General features: G+C 39.9%; 1 protein-coding gene across 28 annotated transcripts in view; it reads left to right on the top strand.

Annotated features, from left to right (window-relative positions):
• Positions 1-23,648, top strand: part of KCNMA1 (potassium calcium-activated channel subfamily M alpha 1) — an 886,632-nt gene that overhangs the window by 682,505 nt on the left and 180,479 nt on the right. For all 28 annotated transcript variants that reach the window (XM_050960013.1, XM_050960012.1, XM_050960004.1 and 25 more), the window contains exon 15: positions 21,479-21,588. In XM_050960013.1, coding sequence (XP_050815970.1) covers positions 21,479-21,588 — 110 coding nt within the window. The remainder of the gene's footprint in view (positions 1-21,478; positions 21,589-23,648) is intronic.

The following is a 23,648-nucleotide window of genomic DNA, read 5'->3' as shown; positions in this document are numbered from 1 at the left end:
GCTGCAGACTCTAGTGCGAGAAGCCATCTTAGGTAAGTATATGTGGTCAGAAGAATTCAGCTTCTCAATATGGAAGCCAAATTATATGAAAGCAAACTTGGCCTCCTCACTTTAACACGTGCAGTTAGACCCTTTGCTTCTTTTATCAAACCATGAACTTTAACTCCTTTGTCTTCACAAGCTCAGCTTTGCTGAACTCTCTCTAGTTCATTGGCATGCTGCAGCTCTGAAGTTAACTACCTCCCTTCTTTTATCCCCAAAAGAAAGTTTAGCAAACGCGAAGCAGGTGGTTGTCTCTTCCTTTAATTATATTCTTTAGGACTGCTGTTCACTTGAGGGTCACTGTCTCATCCCTTGCTCTGCTACTAATAATTGTAACCAGAATCTGGGACACTCAAAGGTGTTGAGCTTTATCTGCATTCACACTGGCATATACCAGCTTCCTTTTGGCACCTTTCTAGGGACGGGCCCTTCTCTTCCCTTGCTTTTAACCCTTCATGTAGGCAAGCTCCACTGTTCAGTTTCTGCATTCCTTAGGGTCGGAGGCGAGTCAGCCTCTCTCAGGAAGGGCATGTGTGTATCCTCAGTAACCACTGCCCAAATGCAGGTTACTTTAAATTTAAACAGATTTCACTGAGAAAATTGGGGACAGCATCAACAAGAAAAAATCGTGAGTTGGGAGGAAATTGTACCACTTAGATCTTGTAGTTACAATCTGTCTATTAAGCAGGATTAAAAATTGTGCATCTTGACATTAAGTTGTCCCTCTTGCCATCAGCATATGTCTCTTTCAAGGCTCAGTGGGACACCAGCAACCTGTTCTGCTGGTCTCTTGTCCCTCTTCAAGCCACCCATTCTGTATTTCCTTCATTTCTTAATGTATTTCCTCCCTTTGTACACTCCTTTTCAGCAGTGTGATGAGATGGGACTGACTGATGAGCACTGGGTTACCCTTTATGATTTCTACTACAACCTACAGGCCCAATTATGCAAGGCTCTGAGGACTTTCACTGAGGGTTTACAGCATTCTGAACTTCCACTGGAGTCAGATGGAGTCTTGCTGATTCTGACCAGGTGTTTCTAGTTGTATAGTATAATCATGAGAAGATTGGTTTATACTGAGGCAGCAATGTTGCTGATTCTTATTGTGCCTGGCACTTAGATACTATTGTGCTGTGCAGAGTACAATGAGCGGATAGATCATAATTTCTGTTATTCAGTTTCTGGGAGGCCAACAGGCAAAGAGAACATTTCTGTGCTCCTAACAGCAGGCTATTCAGATTCTGTATCAGCAGTGTTTTAGGATTAAAACAAAAATATATAGTTTTATCAACGTTTTGAGAGAAAACAGTTAATATTGGTTAACATCAATTTCTGCCTTCATGACTCAAAAACAATGGATTATTCATGTGGGTAACTGGGTGTAGATATTATCAGGGAGTTCAGGTTTCTGAGTTTGTTAATGTCTGGGGCAAAACAAACACACGAGAATTGATGCATATTAACTAAAATCAAAATCTCCACTCTGTCATTGCGAAGATGTTGACTGTTTTTAGTTGAAATAACATTCTCCCCCAACATACACAAATTTGTTTGATCTCAGTAACCATTAATTGATAGAAAATTTGAACCAATACAACACTCAGAGCCTTTGCAACTGCAAGTGGACTTGTGATGATATGGATTGTCAGGAAGGGCTGTATAGGAAAGGGAGAAATACATTCATAAGCTGCTAACTGGGAGTCCCTTTCCTTCCATTGCAAAGCAGCTCTCTTTCTAGAACATTTAATTTAAGAACTGTCAGACCTTTACAAATTCTTTAGGCAAATAATATTAGTGGAGTTTTATACGTATGTTAGAACATTGCCAAAAAATCTTACTGAAACTTCTGTATTAAAAAAAAAAAGTTTGAGGTGTGTTCCCCATTCTTTCTAACATGATCCGAAAGTTATTTAATATGTTGTAAATGTTTGGTAAGTCAAAGACAAATGAACTTCATTGGTGGTAATCTTACACACATTTAACTTGTTATACCTTAGTCTGCAGCAAAATGATTTGTGTAAACTGTCTGCCCAGCATTAAAGATAAAACAAATTTATAAACCTCAAAATGTTATATTTAAATCTAATATTTTCCTTTTGGTTTGATAACTGTAATCTCATATGGAATATTTTAGTTTGCTCTTGGCACTAAATTGAACCAAGGGAAAATTAGTTCAAAAATGTTGCATAGCATTCAGTTGTAACAGAAATAGTTCTGTAAATAATTAAAAAGAAGAAGGAAAAAATGCACAATAAAAGGATTTAAGAGAAAACAAATCAAAACCATACAGTAAGGTATATTTTAATAGGCCCATTCTTTTTATTATGTTGAATATTCTCCGGCTTATATAAAAAAAATGAAATGATATGCCTGTTCATTGTATACATGATCTCAGCACTAGATTGAAATATTGCTCTATAGAGCAATTAGAGCAATTACTGTTTATGGTTTGGATTAACAAACATTTGTTTACCATTGTAAAAATATTTTTAAAAGTAAGTAAATAAAGCATGGTATTACTAAGGGCCAAATTTTGCTCTTGGATACAAGCATGCAATCTCATTGAAGTCACTGTGCTACATGATTTATTTGTTTTACAGAGTAGAATTTAGCTGCTGATTTCAATAGGAGTCTGTAAATTATGAACCATCTTTGTACCTGCCTGATGCTTGAGTCACTGGGCATCATTTTGGTCATGAGGAACAATGTAGTGCAGCCCCATGGCTCTACCATGTTACATTGGCAGCAAGAGCTTCCTAGAGGCTCTTTTGATAGCTAGCATTGGTGATGTCCAGCCATGCCTCCCAGCCTAGTCAGGACTGAGCTGGGTGTGCTAGAGGCGGCATAACCAACTCTATGCCACCCAGGTACTTACCTGCTCCATAGGAAACTCCAAGCTGGCTTTCAGGTTACTGTTTGCCCCCAGAGCAGCACAAAGCAGTCTTGGAGTGGGGTTGAGGATCTGGCCCTAAAACTTCATTCATGACCAGGAGATCATCAATCAACACCACCAGTACAGTCTCAATTACTATACTCAGGCATAAACCCAAGCAGAGTGGGGCTGAGGAGATGATGCTGGAGTAATTTCATCAGAAATTTCATGGCAAAATTTGAGACAGGTCGACAGGCGCTTGTCATCTTTGGGGTGTGATGCAAGATTCCTTTGTTTTGGAGAGTCTTCAGTTGAGTTGAGGAATGTCACAGGCCATGTACTGTGGGAAATAAACCATTTAAATCTGATTCAGCTAAAGGATGTGGCTTCAGTTTGTGTGCATGGGGACATCTGTTCGTCTTTCTTGTACTGAAATACATCAAAATATATATAATGTATCCAGATACTGTAGGGAGGGGACCTTAGAAATATATATAAAATTTTAGCAAAAGCCAGCTTGAGTTGCAACATTTTATTTGCTGTGAGACCCTCAGGATGAGGGAATGATGAACAAAACGCATGGTAGTTAACTTTTGTATGCTATGCCTAATGTGTCCAGTACAGTACTTGGGGAAAAATAACCTAAGGTATTTCCCTAAGTGCCATATATGTGTTTTCTGACATGCCTAAATCCGTTCAGGATCTATTCATTGCCTTTGAAAATTGGTGTGAGCGTCAACTATGAATATAGTACATTGAAACTGCCCTCGGATGGGAATAAGAGCCGCACATGCTCTTTGGTCATATTGTCCTTTCCTAAAGTATATAGTGTCCCTGCCTGCAGGTATATGGGATCTTGGGGAGCAATTACCACACAGGTGGGGTGCAAAATAAACTTTATTAAGAAAATGCAAAAACAGGGAAAATTTAATAGTGAGGGGTATGGGGTTTGTTAAGGTAGGCAATTGGGGAGGGAGTTCTTTTAGTATAGTATAGGGGGTTTCAATAGTGGGGTACAATACAGTGGGGTACAATACAGTTGGTAACCAACTAACACTGAAGTATAAATGTAACAGGTAGCTAACAATTTCTAGGTAAAGGGTGTGTCACAGCAGCATATAACCAACTAACAGTTATGGGTAAAATGTGTTAAACAACCAACAACTCTAGGTAAAAATGTGTCACAGTGGTGTAAATATAAAATGTGAGGTGTGTGAGAGAGAAAAAGGGTAACCAATGGGGTTTTATGCTAGACTTCAGTAATACAATTGAGGTTTGGCAGCAGTAGGAGCGGGGTGAACACGTGGGGGAAGGGATTAAAAGAGAGAGAGAGAGAGAGAAAGGCAGTGGTAGAGGAATGAGGTTAGGGGATGGGGGAAGAGGAGCACGTGGTGGAGCAGAAACCAAAGATAGAGGCGCTACAGAGGGAGATTTAAACTCAGGGAGACACAGAGAGCAGACAGACTGCAAGTTTAAACAGCAGAGAGACTGCAATGAGTGACTGGGGAGCTCGGGGGGGGGGGGATTGGGGCAGTAGGAAGACAAATTCAAATAGTAAAAACCTTATCTATCCCCTAACTTAATCAAACTTATATAAAATGACAAGCAGCTACAGAATACAACCAGGCAATGATTTTCTAAACTTATCTTAACCAACAATTAGGCAACACAACAAATATCACAGAAACTTACAAGCTCTACAATCTTAACAAACTATGACTTATTAAATTAAAAAAAAACAAGACCTATGGTGCACCTTATGCTATGGGGAGGTTACAGAGGGCAGAGAGGTATGTATCCAGGACCCAGCTCCCAAGGAAGCCAAGGGATGGTGGCTACAGCAGTGGATACAGCTGAAAGCAGAGAGCCCCAAGGCAAAGCCCACAGGAGCAGAGCTTAGCAGTGGCAAAGAGCCCTGTAGTTTAAGAGAGGTTTTAAGACACAGACCAAGGTTTAGCTTGAGTCTGTGTGCTGGGGAAACAGAGCCAGCAGCTAAAATAATAAAATAAAAGTATAGAAAGTTTTACAGAGGGATTCTTACCAGTCCCCAAGGCAGCAGCAAAGGCAGAAGCAGCAGCAACATCAGAAGAGGCAAGGAGGGTTCGGTACAGTCTCAATAATCAGGAGATCTCTCAGGTAGCAATTCGTTCTTCGTGGGGGGGGTTTTCAAAAACGGGGGTACGCTCAAAAATAAAACGAGAGCGGAGAAAGGGCCCCCCAGAACCCCTGGCTGATCAGACCAGGCAGCAATGCAGGAACCTTTCTGAGGTGTGTTTCAAAAATGTCTGGTTTTAAAGGCAAACTTGGGCAGTTTCCCACCAGTAATCCTGATAGGCTCCCTCTGTCACAGGGGAGGGGACACAGGGGAAAAACTGAAGGTAAGCCCAGAGATATGCCTGGACATAGTCCTGTGCAATAGGTGACTCAAGAGCACATGAGACTATGACTCATGCCCAGGATCTTAAAACCACAATAGGCCTTGCAGCTCTGGACATTGCCTACCCTACACCAAGCCCAGGTTCAACGAGGTGATAACAGGACTAACCCTTTGAAAAGGGCAGTGGTCCCACTTAGCATGCAGCACAAGTGGCCATCCCTTTGAGAAGGGCAATGGCTCTTGTTAAACAACTTAAGGGGCCCTCCCTTTGAGAAGGGCAGTGGCCCTGGTAAACAACTTAACAGCCAGGGAAGGGCGGCCACAGGAGAACAGAAAACAAAATGGAGTCTGGGGAAACAAAATGGAATAGGGGAATAGCTGTAACGGACATATAGTTACTAAGCTAGTTAATCATTTGAATACATTACCACCAATTTGCATTAACAAGTGTATTTTTGTTCGATGTGTTACCTCCTCTCCTCCCCACCCCCCAGCCTGGCTAATGCCCTCCCTGCATTGTAAATTTTGTGGTTAAAGACTAAAATAAATTCTATGGGCCTATTCTCCTCTTAGTTGCATGGGGGCAAGTCTCACCACTGCCAGTAACTGAGGGGAGATCCGGTTGTCATAGTATTTCAGTAGTTGTTTGGTGTAGTATAAGACTCCACATAAGCACGTACAGATCATTTGCATATACCATGAAAAATGCACAAACATCTAATCCTGTCCGATGTTTGAGCTAACCTTGATTTACACATCTGATGTTAGATACAACACACCCAGGTTTCATTTTTACATCTGGTTCTGTGAATAAAAATCCAGCATTTACATCTGATTCTGGAAAAAATATCCTGTTAGTAGAGTATTTGTCTCTCACTATGGAATTTATATTGCTATTGTTGTTTGTTAGCTCTGATTACACAGACATGCAATTGAGTAAGAGGGTAATGGTTATTGTATAAGACTTAGTACTAGGCAGTTTACTTCCAGGATTCTAAATATACTGAGTTTCAGTCTCAGCTACAAATGTGTGAACTATTTTTGCCAAACAACTTATTAGTCAGTTTTTGCCCTTTTTCCTGATGATGAACAAACAGCATTATATCCATGCTTAATATATAATAAATCTATAATCACACAGCCAGCTCTGTTAGATTGAAGGAAATTTTGTGGGGTGGTCAAACGTGTTGCCCTGCCTTTTTAGTACTTACTAATATGGGGTAAAAATAGAGGAGAATTGATTAACTGGTGCTCTTGAGGAGGAAAGTGACTTACGGTAGAGAACAAATTGAATGGAGCTTGAGAATCTTGACTGGAGTTTCCAGGCAGTTCTAGAACATAATCTCACTAGGAGGTAAAGGCCTAATTCTGAGAGACATTGGGCACCTCTTAGACCCAGGCCATGCATTTATTTTAGAAAAAATTGCACATAGTAAAAACATTCCCTGTTGTTTTTTCTAGACATCTTGTTTGTAAACACAGGTTCCATCTTTTGGGTACCTACTTGGATCATAGGAGGTTCATGCACCTCAGCAGAATCCCACACATTTGGTCATTTATATTGAACAAATACATTAGGCCAAAGGGACCAAACTTGCTAATTCTAATAGCACAAAAATGTAAATATTTAAAAGTTATTTTGAAGCTACAATAATCTGAATCAATCATATTTATTTTCCATGTTTAATATAGTTAAAATGTTTAGCAACTTGGTATATCATTTTTTCCCCTTGTGAAGTAGGGTTGACTGTCAATATGTGTTCAGAGCAAATGTATGGCAAAGGATGAGAGACAATTTTTCCTCTTCAGAATGGTTGAACTGATTCTCAGCAGTGTTAATGAGGTGTGTTCTTTTCTGCATCATGGTGGACTGAACTGACATTACAGCTGGCCCTGTAGCTATAAAAGAATTTCAGATTGGTGCTTCCTTAATCTTTATGAGAGGCTTATTTTTTGATTAAATGCAAAATACAACACAATATCCCAAATCAAACCAACTCCATCCTCAGTCTCTTTCCTGCTGTTGGTTCCTATTCCTTGACAGCCCTGAAGATATTAGATAGGGTCATTAAGTTCAGGTATACTTGATCTCTTTGATGTAACTATTTATTTCATTACATTGAGAAGTGCTATGAACAACATAGATCAGTTGAAACTGCAGAGCTGCTGATAATTACACTCCACAATGTGGGTCTGGGTGGCTTTTTTAATAATATTAATGGTCATACTTGTGATACTGGCATCATTTTTTCATCCCACTGTCACTATTTATCACTGGTAAGTGACAGCACTATGTAAATATGTTTGATGATATCAAGATTGTATCTATATATGGATAGAGAAGAAGGTAGCAACATTGCCATTTATTTTAAAAAATGATTCAGAGGAAAATTAAATTTCTTCTCTTGGGGCATACTATGTCACTTTCCTGCTATTCTTCACATGGGCTATTGAATCGATGGATAAGGTATATTACTATTATCCAGGAAACCACAGTGGTAATGTAATAGAGGAGCGGAAAGATGGGCTTGTAGTTAAGGTACTTAATTAGAACTCAGGAGATTTGGGTTCATATCTCGGTTATGCAATAGTCTTCCTCTGTGACTGTAGGAAAGTCACATAGTCTCTTCTCTTCTCAGTTCCCCATCTGTAAAATGATGGTATTTCCTTTTTATCACCTTTTACTTATTTTTTTCTATTTAGATTGTAATCTGTTTGGGGCAGAGACTGCTTCTTACTGTATGTACATAAAAGCACAGCACAGTGGGGCACCAATCTCAGTTGGGGCATGTAGGCACTATCATAATGCAAATAATAATCTGCAGTTAGGACACTATTTGGGGGAAGTTATAAAAGATTCCTTGTTGGTTCAAATTAATTAATGACTGTTTTATCAGAAACAGTTAATTGTGTGCACCCTCTTGGTGTCTCTAAGATCTTATATTTCATACATCTTTGTAGTAACTGTCTAAAGTGTGTTATATTTGCTTAGCTGCAATGATAAAAATGACAGGATGACCTCTGAATGCTTTTCTTGAGCTCATTTGGGGCAGGCTCTTTCAAGCCGTGATACTCCAATTCTCCATAGGAACAGGGCAATGCAATGCATTCTATCATCATCCCTAGATATGACAGTGTACAGATGAGTGAAGGAGGAAGTACACAGTCAAAAAGGGAAAAGGTATGATGAAACCCCTCCTTGACCCTCTTAAGTAACTATTAATGTTGCTTTTAATACCATCGTTAGCCCTGATTAGAAATGGAAAGATTGAGCATTTGTAGCTTCAGCGCAACAAAAACACAACTTTCCCAACTGATACTTTTTCTTTTGGGTGTAACTTATTCTTTTACATAAATTGCATTGTCACAAGTGCCAGTAGACTATCTTTAAAAGGTAATAAGCCAGACTTCTCCTAATTTATCCATCTCATGAGGTCTCCTTCAGGTTGCAACAGTAGTTAATGTTAATGAGCCATCTTTTTTGGTTGCACCATGTTAGCCTTACTTACATGACTAGGTGCCCAGTAAACACTGGACATGCTATGGAAGAGAATACTATGTCATCAATATGAGGTAAAAGTGATTCTCTGCTGCTAAACATTTTGGAAGTGTACAACTCCCATTGACTTCCAGGGAGCATTTGCACCCACAGATCTGTGAAGTTGGGCCTTTAACTGTGCCTAGAAGACTCAGGTCAGGATAGCTTTTAGCATGTGACTAGCCAAATCAATCTGAAACATTCAAGGGGTTAAACAGTTGTGTTTGTGTGTGACTGGAAAAGAAGAAATTAGACTATTCAAGCTTTTGTCCATTGAATGTGCCAAGTTTTTTCTCATTTTGTATCTCAGAACAGCTAGCAACTTATTGGGGGGAAAGGTTCTGTTTAATTCTTAGGCTATCAGATTCTTGAGTAATGAGTAAATATGCTGGTGTGGTCTCTCGAGTCTCTCCAACAAAAAAGTAAAACATATAAAATTAAAAGACAGGTTGATTTCCAGTGCAGATCCCCCCCCCCACTCCCAACTTCCTAACTAATCTTTCTTCTGAACACTTAAGAAAGGCCACTTTGGCTGATCTGAAAATGCATGCAAGAACAACCTACATCTGTTTGGCTCAATCTAAAACCAGGCAGTTAATGACAATAACAACTAATTCCATCAATTAGCAAATGTCCCCTAAATCAAATACCCGCTTTTTTTCCCCTAGGGCAACACACTTAAGAGGAGTGACATAAATGGGGGTCTAGTTAGAAATGACTCTAAAAATACATAGAGCTAGATTACAAAATCAGCATAAAGCTCTTGTTATGAAAGAGTGGGAAGCTATCTCCCTCCTGGAGAAGCAGCAGGATAGATTTTGCCTTAGGATACCATCTTTTCTGAGCCTGGTCGGTGTGCACTGGGGATGTACATTCAACGCTGGCAGTGAAAATAACTAGTCTTACCTGAGGACTGGTCAAAGAGGGGATTGGGGCCATAATACGTACTCCCTTCCTTTCTTTCCTAGCTTAATGTTGGGTCATTTGTCCTGAAGGTGGCAAAAGCAAACAGGTCCTACCCATAAGGACCTCTACTGTGATCAGCCCTTGAATGAGCCATGCAAGGGAGAAGAAGCTTCTTATATCTCTCTCAGGTGTCAATCCCAGTCTGGCCCAGAGAACTGAATAGAAAATGCTGTCCCTGCTGTAAAATTCTAGAGTGTGATTTTAAAATGCCAACAAAAGATTGTCATTCCTAATCCAATCTATATATTGAATCCTCTTTCTGAAAGGAGGCAGGAAGGCTAGATAGGATGCACTAAGCTGGTTTTACAGAACTCAAGAGTCTCTGGAGACACAAAAGCCCACAATATATGTACAAGAGGTGACTTTAAGAAAATAATGACTTTTTATGCAAAGTAACTGTATTAGTTGAAAACAGTGAGGAGTCTGGTGGCATCTTAAAGACTAACAGATTTATTTGCGCATAAGCTTTTGTGGGTAAAAAAGCCCACTTCATTAGATGCATCTGAATCTCACATGGTGACCCGATCAGGAATGTAGGATACACAAGAATTATAAGTAAATATTCCATTGCAGGATTTCTAACTAACAGTAAGTGTAGTCTGTATCCACAAAAACAACAAGGAGTCCAGTGGCACCTTAACGACTAACAGATTTATTTGAGCATAAGCTTTCATGGGTAAAAAAACCCCAAAAGTTGACTCAAAGGAAAGTTTAGAGCCTGTAAAACACACCTACTTTTGCTGTCCTAAATTCCAAACTTCTCAAACTGGCAACACTCCACACAGATAACTATAAACAGGAGATAAAACCTGGGACTCAGTCTTTGATATGAGAATAAAGTATCAATTTGGCTTTTTGGACTCCCATATACTTAATAGAGAGAGATTTGTGCCTTCTGCTGGAATGCATTTGTTTGGCAAACAATCAGAGGTTTATTGCTGAAACCATTTGCTCTGAAATGAAATATTTGCCCATTGGCTCATCTTCAGTAGTCCACATAGTGTAGAGATAGAAGATGTAAGTATCCAAAATCTGCCGTCAGGTTATTGTTTTCAATAACAAGATGCTATCTTTATAACAAGAAGGCTACACCTGAAAGATTTTAATTTATCTGTTTTAAAATTTTAAAATCAAAGCTCTTTCCATCACTGGGAATGCACTGGTATTAATAGTTAAGCAAAATTCAGTGTATTTATTTGATTACAGAAGTAATTACTATAGCCTGGTTTCAGAGTGAGATGTTGATTGACTACAGGATATGGGGAAATCACTGTGGTTGGTACATTAGTAGTTATACACACTTGATTCACTCTCATCACCTAGTGAGTGTATATTTCACACTAACCATTGTTCAAGACCCAACTTTGTCAAAACTTCTGAGTCAACAATATTACATTCTGAGTCCTATAACTCAGTACCCCTGTCTGTCAATGCAAAACTCCTGCTCCGGTCCCTTGGGGAGGGAAGGGTACGTGGCTATTCTTTCCTTCAGCTCAAAATGGTCACCAGAACCATAAAGAGGAGGAAGCAATGAATAGAGGGACACAGATAGAAAAGGCAGAATGCAATGTTCCTTTGACTTTCTCCAGGCTGAGCAGATCAAGGAAAAGAGCTAGACTGAGGAGCATTTTTATAGTTTGAAAACCTAAAAAATGTTGCCATAAAAAAGGCCCTGTTTTGATTTTGAAGACATGGTCACCTTACTTCTATAATACATCACTGCTGGGGCATATTGGCATGATGCTTTGGGGAAACCAGACAATAATGCTTATTACCCCACCAGGGATGTATTTGTTTTGTGCATAGACAGAACACTTCTAGTTTCCAGAGCTGCTAGTCCAGCATCATTCACCAACCTTAAATAAAGAGAAAGGATTAGAAAAAATGTAAGATGACTTCTCTGTGTGTGACGGGATGTCATACAATGGAAATCCCCTTTTAGAGTCTCACATGGCTCTGGAATGGCAAAACAATCTTTGTGGAAGAAATTTTATTTGATTGTTTACAGCCTACTTCTCAGGGAGCATGAGATTTGGACCATATCCACCATGCAAATTAATTTTTTGCAATTGTTTGTTTGCATCTCCAGAAGTAAAGTCACTGGTTACTTGGCAGCCCACCAAGAGAACAATGATGTGTTTTAACTGATATCTCAGTGGAGAGTTCTTAGAAAGTCTGTAATCCTTCTGTTCCATTAGTGCTTTTTGAAGGATTCAATACAAGAACAAGATTGCTGAATCGTGAGTTAGTATTAAGCCAAGGATAAAAATTATGCACACACAAAGTACAGTGTAGGTCTTGTTCAAAAGGCTGTACAAAGTAGAGCACATTTTAAAATCTAGGAAAGCTTGGCATATATCCATAGGTTTTAATTCATTCTTAATATCACCAGCATCCAATGAAAAATAAAGTTAATTTCATTCTCCTAATTTGAACTATTATGACTGAGTATGTACCACTTAGGTTCTCATCCAAAGCCTGTCAAAAGCAATGGAAATATTTCCATTGACATCGGTGAGCTCTGGATCAGGGCCATATAGGCAGGAGACCCTTGCATGTAGTGAAGCAGTTTACAAAACTGGGCATTATTTTTAAATCTCCTTTCAATAACGGCCATGTGCCGGACCTGGTATGAATATGTTTAAGATGTGTAATTAGCACTTACTCAGCTCTTACTTAACCTGTAAAGACCTTGCAACAGCAGCATTTGCCTCTGCAACCACAAAGCTCTAGTATAATTCCCTATCCAAAAGGCTTTCATCAGGACCTCCTGCTCCACTTGCTGCTAGTGAATAATGCAGCAATGGCCCTGCTGACTGTACTAAGCAGCTGTGATAATAATAGGGCGGCTTTTGGTTCTTTATACCGTCTAGGTGTAAAGAGCAAGTTTGATATTAAACTGACCTTTGGGGATTCTAACGTCTTTAATGGGAAAGCTATATTCATGGCTTCTTCCCAAAGCTTTGTACTGTATTGTTCAAGCCATGTACGTATACCTCTTTCAGAGATTCCACTGTCATGCCTCAGGGCAGCAGGTGAACAAAGCGAAAAACATAAGAGTCACCTAGTCATCCTCTTTCTCTCCAGCCTTCCTCACTTCTTAAAAACATCTGCTATATTTTCAGAGTTGTCTTCAGTTTCAGTAAATGGTGGGCTCATGATAGGACCTTTCTCGTACTGTCCATCCACCCTTCCTTGCTTAATTTTTAACAAGGCCATACCTCATCCTTCTAGATATTTTAGCTCATTTTTTGCTGCTTTTCAATCTGATTGTATTTATTATTTTATTTTATTACCTTAGTGTCTATGAGTTCATCAATGACCAGGACCTGATTGTGCAAGATGCTGTAAAAACACAGAACAGAAAGCCAGTCACTGCCCCAAAGAGCTTGCAATCTAAGAATAAAACAATGCACAGCACATAGAGACAGATGGGAGAATACATGGAAACCTTGGGATACTGTTGGTCCGTGCGGTGGGCAGTGGTACCAGTGACCTAACCATTGTAAAGATTTTTATAAGCATCATGACAAAGGAGAAATGTAAGGAGTTTTTGCAGCATCTTGACTGACTTTATTGGGGTGGATATTCTTTTGTCATCATTCATATGAATTAGTGGATGTATAAAATTATTAATATATCAACATACAGACTCACAATTCTGAAATGACACATACCCAATCTTGGAGAGTGTTCAGAATCAAAACCCAGATCTAGAATTTGCAAATGATCCCTGTATTCATAACAGGCCAAAACTAAAACCCTGAATTGAAATACTCCTACACTTTGGATTATTTGAAATCCTGTTCTAAATTCTGGATAGTTAAAAATTCATTTCTGAATTTTTTTCTCTATAGCCTGTCTCTAACTATATATTTTCTTCCCTTTCTCTTGGTACAGAATGGGTCAGATCTTCAACTGGGCAAATGTGCACAGCTCCACTAAAGTCAATGGTGCTATACCAGTTTAAACCAATTCAGGATCTGGCACAATATATTGCTCTGATTTCAGAACTTCTTTCATATTTATATGCCGACGGATTAAAAACAAAGAGTCAGCAGTGTTCATTCTGTAACAAGAAAAGTCCAGGTTGGGGGGGCGGTATTATTAAATTATTAAATAGGCAAGATAAAAACAACTGGATATTAAAATAGGGAAAATAAATAAGAATCAATCAGAGATAAAGTGTGCCCAGTATCCATCTTGGGTTTATAAACATGCCCATGGGATCTCTATGTAAAGACTGTCATTTGTATTTGAGTATGACTATGACTGTAAATCAGTTTCTACATGTAGGGTTCAGGAAACGTGCTGAGGCAAGTTGGTGTCTACGTTCCTTCCTACTGTTGGTCAAACTAGGACAATGATATTCTGTTGCACATTCTGCTCCCTTTGTAGCAGAATGCCAAGCTCACCTGTCATTTGCTATATTCTCCCAGGTCATTAAGTCCATCCCAAAAGACTGTATGTGCCGCTTGATGCAATCCTTGTAGTGGAGTTTGGGATGGCCAACCTTCCTTTTGCCTTTTTCAAAGAACTCTCTTAGGCAGTCTACTGTTATCCATACGTATGACATGGCCGACCCAAGTCATTTGCCTCCACGCTTAGATTAGCTTAGTATGGCTGCCAGCCGTAGTACCTCACAATGAAGTACTACGGATGTGATCTCTATTTGTAACATATAAGCTCTAATTGCCTTATTTGGCCACTGAACTATCTAGCCTTTCCTGAATTGGTTTTTAATGTATCTACCACCCTTTTGTATGGATGAAAGGTTATTTTTATGTATTTCAGTGTTTGGCTTTGCAATAAGACTAAGGACCACAGGGCTATAACTTAATATCTTTGGATAATAGGTATTTTCTAAATATTTTGGCCACTGAAAGAGAAATTTGAATGTTCTGAAGCTTTACACATTCATTTGGGTCAATTCACCAATGTGTCAATGGACAGTATTTTAACTTTTTTTGTGTAAATGTAATACATTTTAAAACTTCTGTTAAATTCATTTCAGTTCTTAACAAATTTGGACTTTTGAAAATCAGGCCACTTTTATGTAATCTAAATATAGGTGTACCTAAAGCCATTAGCTAGCTAGGTTTGAAAATTTTGATCAATAATTAGCAGACACTTTATTGATTATACTTTTGTTCTAGAAGCAGTGTTTGGCTTAGAATAATATGGCATATAGTTAATGTAAGATCAATATAATGATATTCATGAAAGTAACATTTAGGATTAATATCTAGGAAAAATCCTGAATTGTAAGTATTAAACTGAGAAAAGTTATGGAAAGCCCATTTCTTGGAACATTACAAACTTGACTGGAAAAAAAATGTTTGCAAAGTATGGTAGATAGCAATCCTGAATTGGCTAGGGGATGAACTCAATGACCTTATAAGTCTTTTCTACCTCCAACTTGTTTGACTTTTTGACTTTACAGTAAGAGACTTCATTAAACCCCTGCATTTTGTTCAAGAAGCTCTTGCTCTAATGCTCTTCCAAAACAGTGGTAGTTTGACATGACAGGCAGAGATATATTGTTGCCTCGGGATGCTTTTCTTCTTTTGATTGATTGCTGAATGGCTGAAAAATTAATTTTGGCATCTTTCCCTGAATCACTTGATGTGCATTAATTTCATTGCTTGAATTCATATTATGATAAGGAATATATATTCAAGACAGAAATGTATGCCACAGCTTAAAAAAACCCAAACTCTTAAATATACTGTAGTGCTTTTTACATTAAAATATACAATACTCTACCACCTTCAGGGTGTAAAGGTCTCAGAACAGTTGGCTGGATTCTAGTCAAGCCATTTAATATGTTGGGCCAGTACTTCAATCACATATTTTACAGCAGTGATAAGTTGTTTACCTTGTTGGGTATCTTATTGAATCTGGCTCACATATAGCTGGTGGAAGTGGTGTAAATGCCTTTTATGTCCCCCAGCCATCCCACCTCCAGCAGAAAGGGGAGAAAGGAGAAGGCATGGCAGAGCCAAGTTCCACAAACCCAAATCCTTTGTTGGCTAAGAGAGCAGCAAAGAATCCTGTGGCACCTTATAGACTAACAGACGTTTTGGAGCATGAGCTTTCGTGGGTGAATACCCACTTCCTCAGATGCATGTAGTGGAAATATCCAGGGGCAGGTATATATATGCAAGCAAGCTAGAGATAACGAGGTCAGTTCAATCAGGGAGGATGAGGCCCTGTTCTAGCAGTTGAGGTGTGAAAACCAAGAGGGGAGAAACTGGTTCATCTGAGGACATGCATCTGAGGAAGTGGGTATTCACCCACGAAAGCTCATGCTCCAAAACGTCTGTTAGTCTATAAGGTGCCACAGGATTCTTTGCTGCTTTTACAGATCCAGACTAACACGGCTACCCCTCTGATACTTGACGCCATGCAAGGCACTGCATTTAGCCGTATGGAGTGGAAATCCATCAACCTCATGAAGAAACTTGCACAAATACAGACAGATATCATCTTCCTTTCCAAATGCAAACGGATGGACATCATACCAAATGGACTAAAGGTAAAAAATCCACTGCTATCTACATACTACACAGACCACAGTGAGAGATTATGCCGCACTCTATCAAAAAAACTGAGGAACCACCTGATCAGCATCCTATACAGCAAACAGGAAAACATCAAAAAAGAGCTCTCCAACCTGGAGACTCTTATTAATAACCAAACTTCTACACAAATGGACTTCACTAGAATAAGACAGGAGATCTACATTACTCACTTCACCTCTCTACAAAGGAAAAAGAACTGTAAGCTGTCTAAACTCCTACCTGCCACATGGGGCCACAATCGTGGTACCCCTAACCCACCCAGCAATATTGTCAATCTATCCAACTACACACTCAGCCCAGAAGAAAAGTCTGTCCTATCTCGGGGACTCTCTTTCTGCCCTGCCACCCCCACCAACATGATACAGTTCTGTGGCGATCTGGAAGCCTACTTTCGCAGTCTCCGACTCAAAGAATACTTCCAGGACAACACCGAACAGTGCACTGATACACAGGTGCCCTCCCACCAACAGCACAAGAAGAAGAACTCCACATGGACTCCTCCTGAGGGTCGAAATGACAGTCTGGACCTATACATTGAATGCTTCCGCCGGCGTGCACAGGCAGAAATCGTGGAACAACAACATCGCTTGCCTCACAACCTAAGTCGTGCAGAACGCAATGCCATCCACAGCCTCAGAAACCACCCTGACATTATCATCAAAGAGGCTGATACAGGAGATGCCATTGTCATCATGAACAGGTCTGACTACCAAAAGGAGGCTGCCAGACAACTCTCCAATACCAAATTCTACAGGCCACTTCCCTCAGATCCCACTGAGGAATACACTAAGAAACTACAGCATCTACTCAGGACACTCCCTACACGAACACCAGAAGAAATCAGCATACCCCTAGAGCCCCGACCAGGGTTATTCTATCTACTACCCAAGATCCACAAACCCGGAAATCCTGGATGCCCCATCATCTCGGGCATTGGCACTCTCACTGAAGGACTGTCTGGATATATGGACTCTCTACTCAGACCCTATGCCACCAGCACTCCCAGCTAACTCCGTGACACCACTGATTTCCTGAGGAAACTACAATGCATTGGTCACCTCCCAGAAAACACCATCCTAGCCACCATGGATGTAGAGGCTCTCTACACAAACATCCCACACACAGATGGAATACAAGCTGTCAGGAACACTATCCCTGATGATGCCACAGCACAACTGGCTGCTGAGCTCTGTGCCTTTATACTCACACACAACTATTTCAAATTTGATAACAATATATATCTCCAGATCAGTGGCACTGCTATGGGCACCCGCATGGCCCCACAATATGCCAATATCTTTATGGCCGACCTGGAACAACGCTTCCTCAGCTCTCATCCACTCACGCCCCTTCTCTACCTACGCTACATTGATGACATCTTCATCATCTGGACCCATGGGAAGGAGACTCTGGAAAAATTCCACCACGATTTCAATAGCTTCCACCCCACCATCAACCTCAGCCTGGACCAATCTACACAGGAGATCCACTTTCTTGACACCACGGTGCAAATAAGTGATGGTCACATTAACACCACCCTATATCGAAAACCTACCGACCGCTATGCCTACCTTCATGCCTCCAGCTTCCATCCCGGACACATCACATGATCCATTGTCTACAGCCAAGCACTGAGGTACAACCGCATCTGTTCTAACCCCTCAGACAGAGACCAACACCTACAAAATCTCCACCAAGCATTCTCAAAACTACAATACCCGCATGAGGAAATAAGGAAACAGATCAACAGAGCCAGATGTGTACCCAGAAGCCTCCTACTGCAAGACAAACCCAAGAAAGAAACCAACAGGACTCCACTGGCCATCACATACAGCCCCCAGCTAAAACCCCTCCAACGCATCATCAAGGATCTACAACCCATCCTGGACAATGATCCCACACTTTCACAGGCCTTGGATGGCAGGCCAGTCCTTGCCCACAGACAACCTGCCAACCTGAAACATATTCTCACCAGTAACTGCACACCGCACCATAATAACTCTAGCTCAGAAACCAATCCATGCAACAAACCTGGATGCCAACTCTGCCCACATATCTACACCAGCGACACCATCACAGGACCTAACCAGATCAGCCACACCATCACTGGTTCATTAACCTGCACATCCACCAATGTAATATACGCCATCATATGCCAGCAATGCCCCTCTGCTATGCACATCGGCCAAACTGGACAGTCTCTACGGAAAAGGATAAATGGACACAAATCAGACATTAGGAATGGCAATATACAAAAACCTGTAGGAGAGCACTTCAACCTCCCTGGCCACACTATAGCAGACCTTAAGGTGGCCATCCTGCAGCAAAAAAACTTCAGGACCAGACTTCAAAGAGAAACTGCTGAGCTTCAGTTCATCTGCAAATTTGACACCATCAGCTCAGGATTGAACAAAGACTGTGAATGGCTTGCCAACTACAGAACCAGTTTCTCCTCTCTTGGTTTTCACACCTCAACTGCTAGAACAGGGCCTCATCCTCCCTGATTGAACTGACCTCGTTATCTCTAGCTTGCTTGCTAGCATATATATACCTGCCCCTGGATATTTCCACTACATGCATCTGAGGAAGTGGGTATTCACCCACGAAAGCTCATGCTCCAAAACGTCTGCTAGTCTATAAGGTGCCACAGGATTCTTTGCTACTTTTACAGATCCAGACTAACACGGCTACCCCTCTGATACTTGGCTAAGAGAGTTTATTCTTGTAGTGCCAGTAATGTAGATTAGAGCAGAACTCCTCCTATTGTAATTTACACTGGGGCTGGGCATCCCTGAATCAGGAAGTCACAAACAGCTCTCTGCAACTGCCTTCTCAGTTGTGCATGAGCAGCTCAGTGTAGCAAAGAATCAGAGTTATTGTTCTTTGCAGCATGTGTGTAACGTTCCCCAGAAAATATAACATTTTATGAACCAATACTGAGATTTTGAAAGCTGTCTAAGGGAATTAGATGTCCCAGTCCTAATAAAATCAATCAGAACTCGCCACCCTAATTCCCTAGGTGGCTTTGAAAATCTCAGCCAAAGAGCGTCACAAAAATGCCTTCTACTTCATCTCCTATCAAAGCCTTTATGTACCCATTGGCCATTACATCTGAAAATCTCTCTGTACTCATAGTCTCTGCTGTGTGATGCATATTGTAATAGGGATGCCAGTAAGAATGGAGTTAGGTGTTCATATTTGCTTATTAATGTTTCATTGTAACATGACCAGAATTTTCTTGCAGCACAGGCTCAGTTTAAAATAAATGTTTCCATGATCTGTAAAAATGCATGTTGGATCAGCTGTTTTAAATCCACCCTTTCTCAAAAGGCATGAAATTCCTTGTGTGTTGTGCAATTGCATATCCTCCGGTTAGTGACAGTATCTTGCTGCGATGTCAAAAAAAATGTTTCATATATCATTTCCCCTACTCTGGTGTAGCTGGCAAGTTATTTTGGTTACTCTTGTGTCACAGTTTATTAATCTCACCCCCAAGGAGCATATGTTCTCACTGTTCATTATTACTGTGTTGATGACATGTCATATGTATAATTCTTGCAGTCATGAAAGGCTGTTTTTGATAACACAATTCGCTAATAGTCAAAGGACTAATTATATGAAGGGATGTCCTATTGTAACTGAAACTTTTAATATTTTAATGGAAAGTGATAAACTATTCAAATAGACATTTTGGTAGTGGTGCCTATGATTTACATACACAGGTATGAGGAGGTGGCGCACCAGGTGCAAAAAAAAGACCCAAGTTATCTGATTCACCTCTCTGGTCCATATGGACCTGAATTTTAGAGGCACTGAGTCCCTGCAATTTCCACTGAAGACATGCAATTTTGGCCAAAGGCTGCAGGACCATCTTTGGGGAACCATGTCTGTAGTCCCCATTCTCAGTTTCTGTGGGCAAACCTCAGTTTGAATGGCAGGCCATTTCTAACAAATGTTATATGTGGGGTCAGACTGTGGGTTCTGCTACTGAGATTTCAGAAGGGACAGAGAGTTTGAAGGGATGCTCCACCACCACCAGAGAGTAACTTTGTATTTGGGCCCCAAAATTCTAAAAATATTCCTGAAGGCATACCTTCCTAAGAGCTCCTTAGGAGAATCTACTGTTGAACACAGGCCATAGCACCTCTGCCTATCTTTATTATTTTACTGTCCAAGTGTAAAAATGTTGTTTGCAATGTTGTTGTAGCCGTGTTGATCCCAGAATAATAGAGCGCCAAGGAGAGTGAGGTAATATCTTTTATTGGAACAACTTTTGTTGGTGAAAGAGACAAGTTTTCAAGCTACACAGAGTTCTTCTTCCGGTCTGGGACAGGGAACCACAATGTCACAGCTAAATACAAGGTGGAATAGATTGTTTATGCTAAATCTGTTCCATCTAGTATTTAGCTGAGACACAGAGTACTTTTCCCATACCTAAAGAAGAGCTCTCTGTAGCTCAAAAGCTTGTCTCTCTCACCAACAGAAGTTGGTCCAATAAAAGACATTACTTCACCCACCTTGTCTCTAAAGAGTAAAAGGTCTCTTGTGCAGTATCAAAGTTTCTTTCACACTGCAGTACCAAAACAATGGACACACTTTTAAAAAAAAATTATTGATCTAGTTGCTCAGACAGTTCGTGATGCAGCAGCGAGATGGGGGTTAGGGAAAGAAAAGCATCAGAAATTATGATGATGATTGATAAATGCTGGCCAAGTACTAAAATGTTCTGAAAACAAGTGAAACTTTACACAAACATGGTCAAATGATAAAATATTTCCACATATTCGCAGAATTTTCACAAAACAAAATCAGAAACTTTTTTGGCTAGCTCTTTCCCCAACTTTAATTCACCCACTGTTGTAATATACCTGCACAAAATCCCCCCAAAAATTCAAGTAGACCAGTACTTAATTTTTACTTTGCATTGTTTATTGGTGTTCAGTGGAACCCTGCTAACCAAGTATTATTAATTGTCAAAAAAACAAACTGGGCTACCAAATTCAACTAACTAAAAATTGATTCATGTTAAATCCACTGGTTATATTTTTCCAGAAAGCATTTTTTATTCACGATGCTTCATCTGTGTTTCTTTTTCTTAGATTGAGGAGGATACGTGGCAGAAATACTATCTAGAAGGAGTCTCAAATGAAATGTATACAGAATATCTATCTAGTGCCTTTGTGGGTCTGTCTTTCCCTGCAGTTTGTGAGTAAGTAGATATATATTAATTGTCATAAATTCCTTGCCTGCTCTCAAGTGAAATCAAAGGTTTTCATAGGAGGCATTTCCACTCTGTTACAATCCCAATATCATTGCCTCATCAGATGGGATCCAGTAAAATAAACATTAAAGCAATCACTGTATGGAATTACTCCAAACATTTTAATGTCTGTTTCCAGAAGAGACTTAGAACTAAGTGAATATAAACGAAAGACTAAATGCCAAGTGTGTTTGAAAAAAATGAATCAGCAATCTGTTTAAAGGGAATTATTTATTCATAACTGGTGTCCGATTGTTTCTTCTAACAGTTCCCATTCTTTGGATAGGTGTCAGCGTCACCTTCTTGATTCTTGCCCAATCTCAAGAAAATTATTCATTAATGTGAACAGCTGTAAAGGAGTTGTATATACTATAGGAAGAGAGTCATTTAACACATCACAGAACTGCCTGAAAAACGCTTTGAACAAACATAACTTCTGCCAACAAAAAGAGATCTATCTGACAATGAAAGGGGAACATGTGGGACATGGACTGAATAGCCATGCATAGTCCGTAGAACAGTCTTATGCCTTACTCCTATTGAGGACTGAGTAACCTTTTATCTATCCAGGAAGTGCTCTGTCAGAAAGAAGTGAAAGTGCACAAGGCCACAATGATAGATATAGCCACTCCAAACACTTCCTGAATAATTTAGGCCTATTAGATTTCTATTAATGATGATGATTATATTTTCTATTCGAGTCACATCAAGAGGTCCCACTGTGTTAGGCACTGTACAAACACACAGTCTTTGCCCTGAAGAATTTACAGTCTAACTAGACAAGACAGACAGGGTGGGAGGGGAGATAGTCACAGAGAGGTGAAGTGACTTGGCCCAAGTTTATATAAGAGATCAATATCAACAGATCCTCAGGGTATCTGAGTCCCGGTCTAGTCTGGCCTTATCCAGTAGACTATGATGACTCTCAGACCTAAATCTCATGACAACTCCATTCTTGCAGTTGAGACCAGGAAAGAGTGGGAGGGGCTAGGTTTTCAGGGAATCACTTGCCTTTTTCCTCTGTAAGGTAGAGTGACATTCTTTTTACATCATTGCTTCTTTTCATGTGGAGTAATATCACCATAGTTTACAACATAACCTGTGAGTGAGAGAAGCAGCATGATAAACAAGTGATGGAGCTTTGGTCATAAATAATTTCTGAGCGTATGTAGATTTAAACTAATCCAGGCCACAAGTCAATGGGGATTTGTGTGAGGAAGGGGTTCATAGTCCAGCCCTTAGCTTCCAGGGCATGTGACTGGCTTATTAATAGCTAGCGTTTGTTTACTCTGAAAATTGTATCAGAAAATGTCTTCCCCTATGTCAAATACACTAAACAGAAAATCACAAAAGATACCATTCTACATGGTATTGAACGAAGCCTAATGTGCACTGTCCACATGAACCAAGTTACAGGAACAAAATCTCCAAGCAAAATTCTTTGTCAAACCCAGTCAAGTTTCCATATGGTTCCTAGAAAAAGGTAACAAAGAACATATTCAGCATAGAGCTATCATTCATTCAACACACCGATACAACCGAGGTACAATAATCAATAAAGACAGGCTATTTAATGAGATTTAGGAACATCCCAAAACATTTGAGCTCTCCTCAGGCGTTTGATTATCTAGAGGCTTAATTATCTGTGTTTTCTAGTTTAAATTAAAGAAAAAGATATAACTCAAATATACCAGCAGTATAATGATAACACTATTCAATTCAGGTTAATTAAAGCATAGCGGTAATTAGAGTGTAGTGTTGTATATCACTGCACTTGGCACATAAGTATTTTCATTACAGTAAAAAGTGTCTATTCAATTTCAGATGATGCATAGGACACCAAAATGTGCTTAATACTGGTTTGTGAAAAGGAAAAAGAATTGGTGGACACTCTGAATACAATCAACTATCTGCAAAATATAGAGACATTTAGAACATTTTTTTCTCATCATGCAGGGATCTTAAACAGCATGCAGCCAATGACATTTTAAAACACGGAAACTGGATGC

Source organism: Gopherus flavomarginatus, chromosome 6 (assembly GCF_025201925.1).
Source record: "Gopherus flavomarginatus isolate rGopFla2 chromosome 6, rGopFla2.mat.asm, whole genome shotgun sequence".
NCBI lineage: Eukaryota > Metazoa > Chordata > Testudines > Testudinidae > Gopherus > Gopherus flavomarginatus.
Note: the sequence above shows the minus strand (reverse complement) of the source record. Positions and strands in the feature narration are given on the sequence as shown.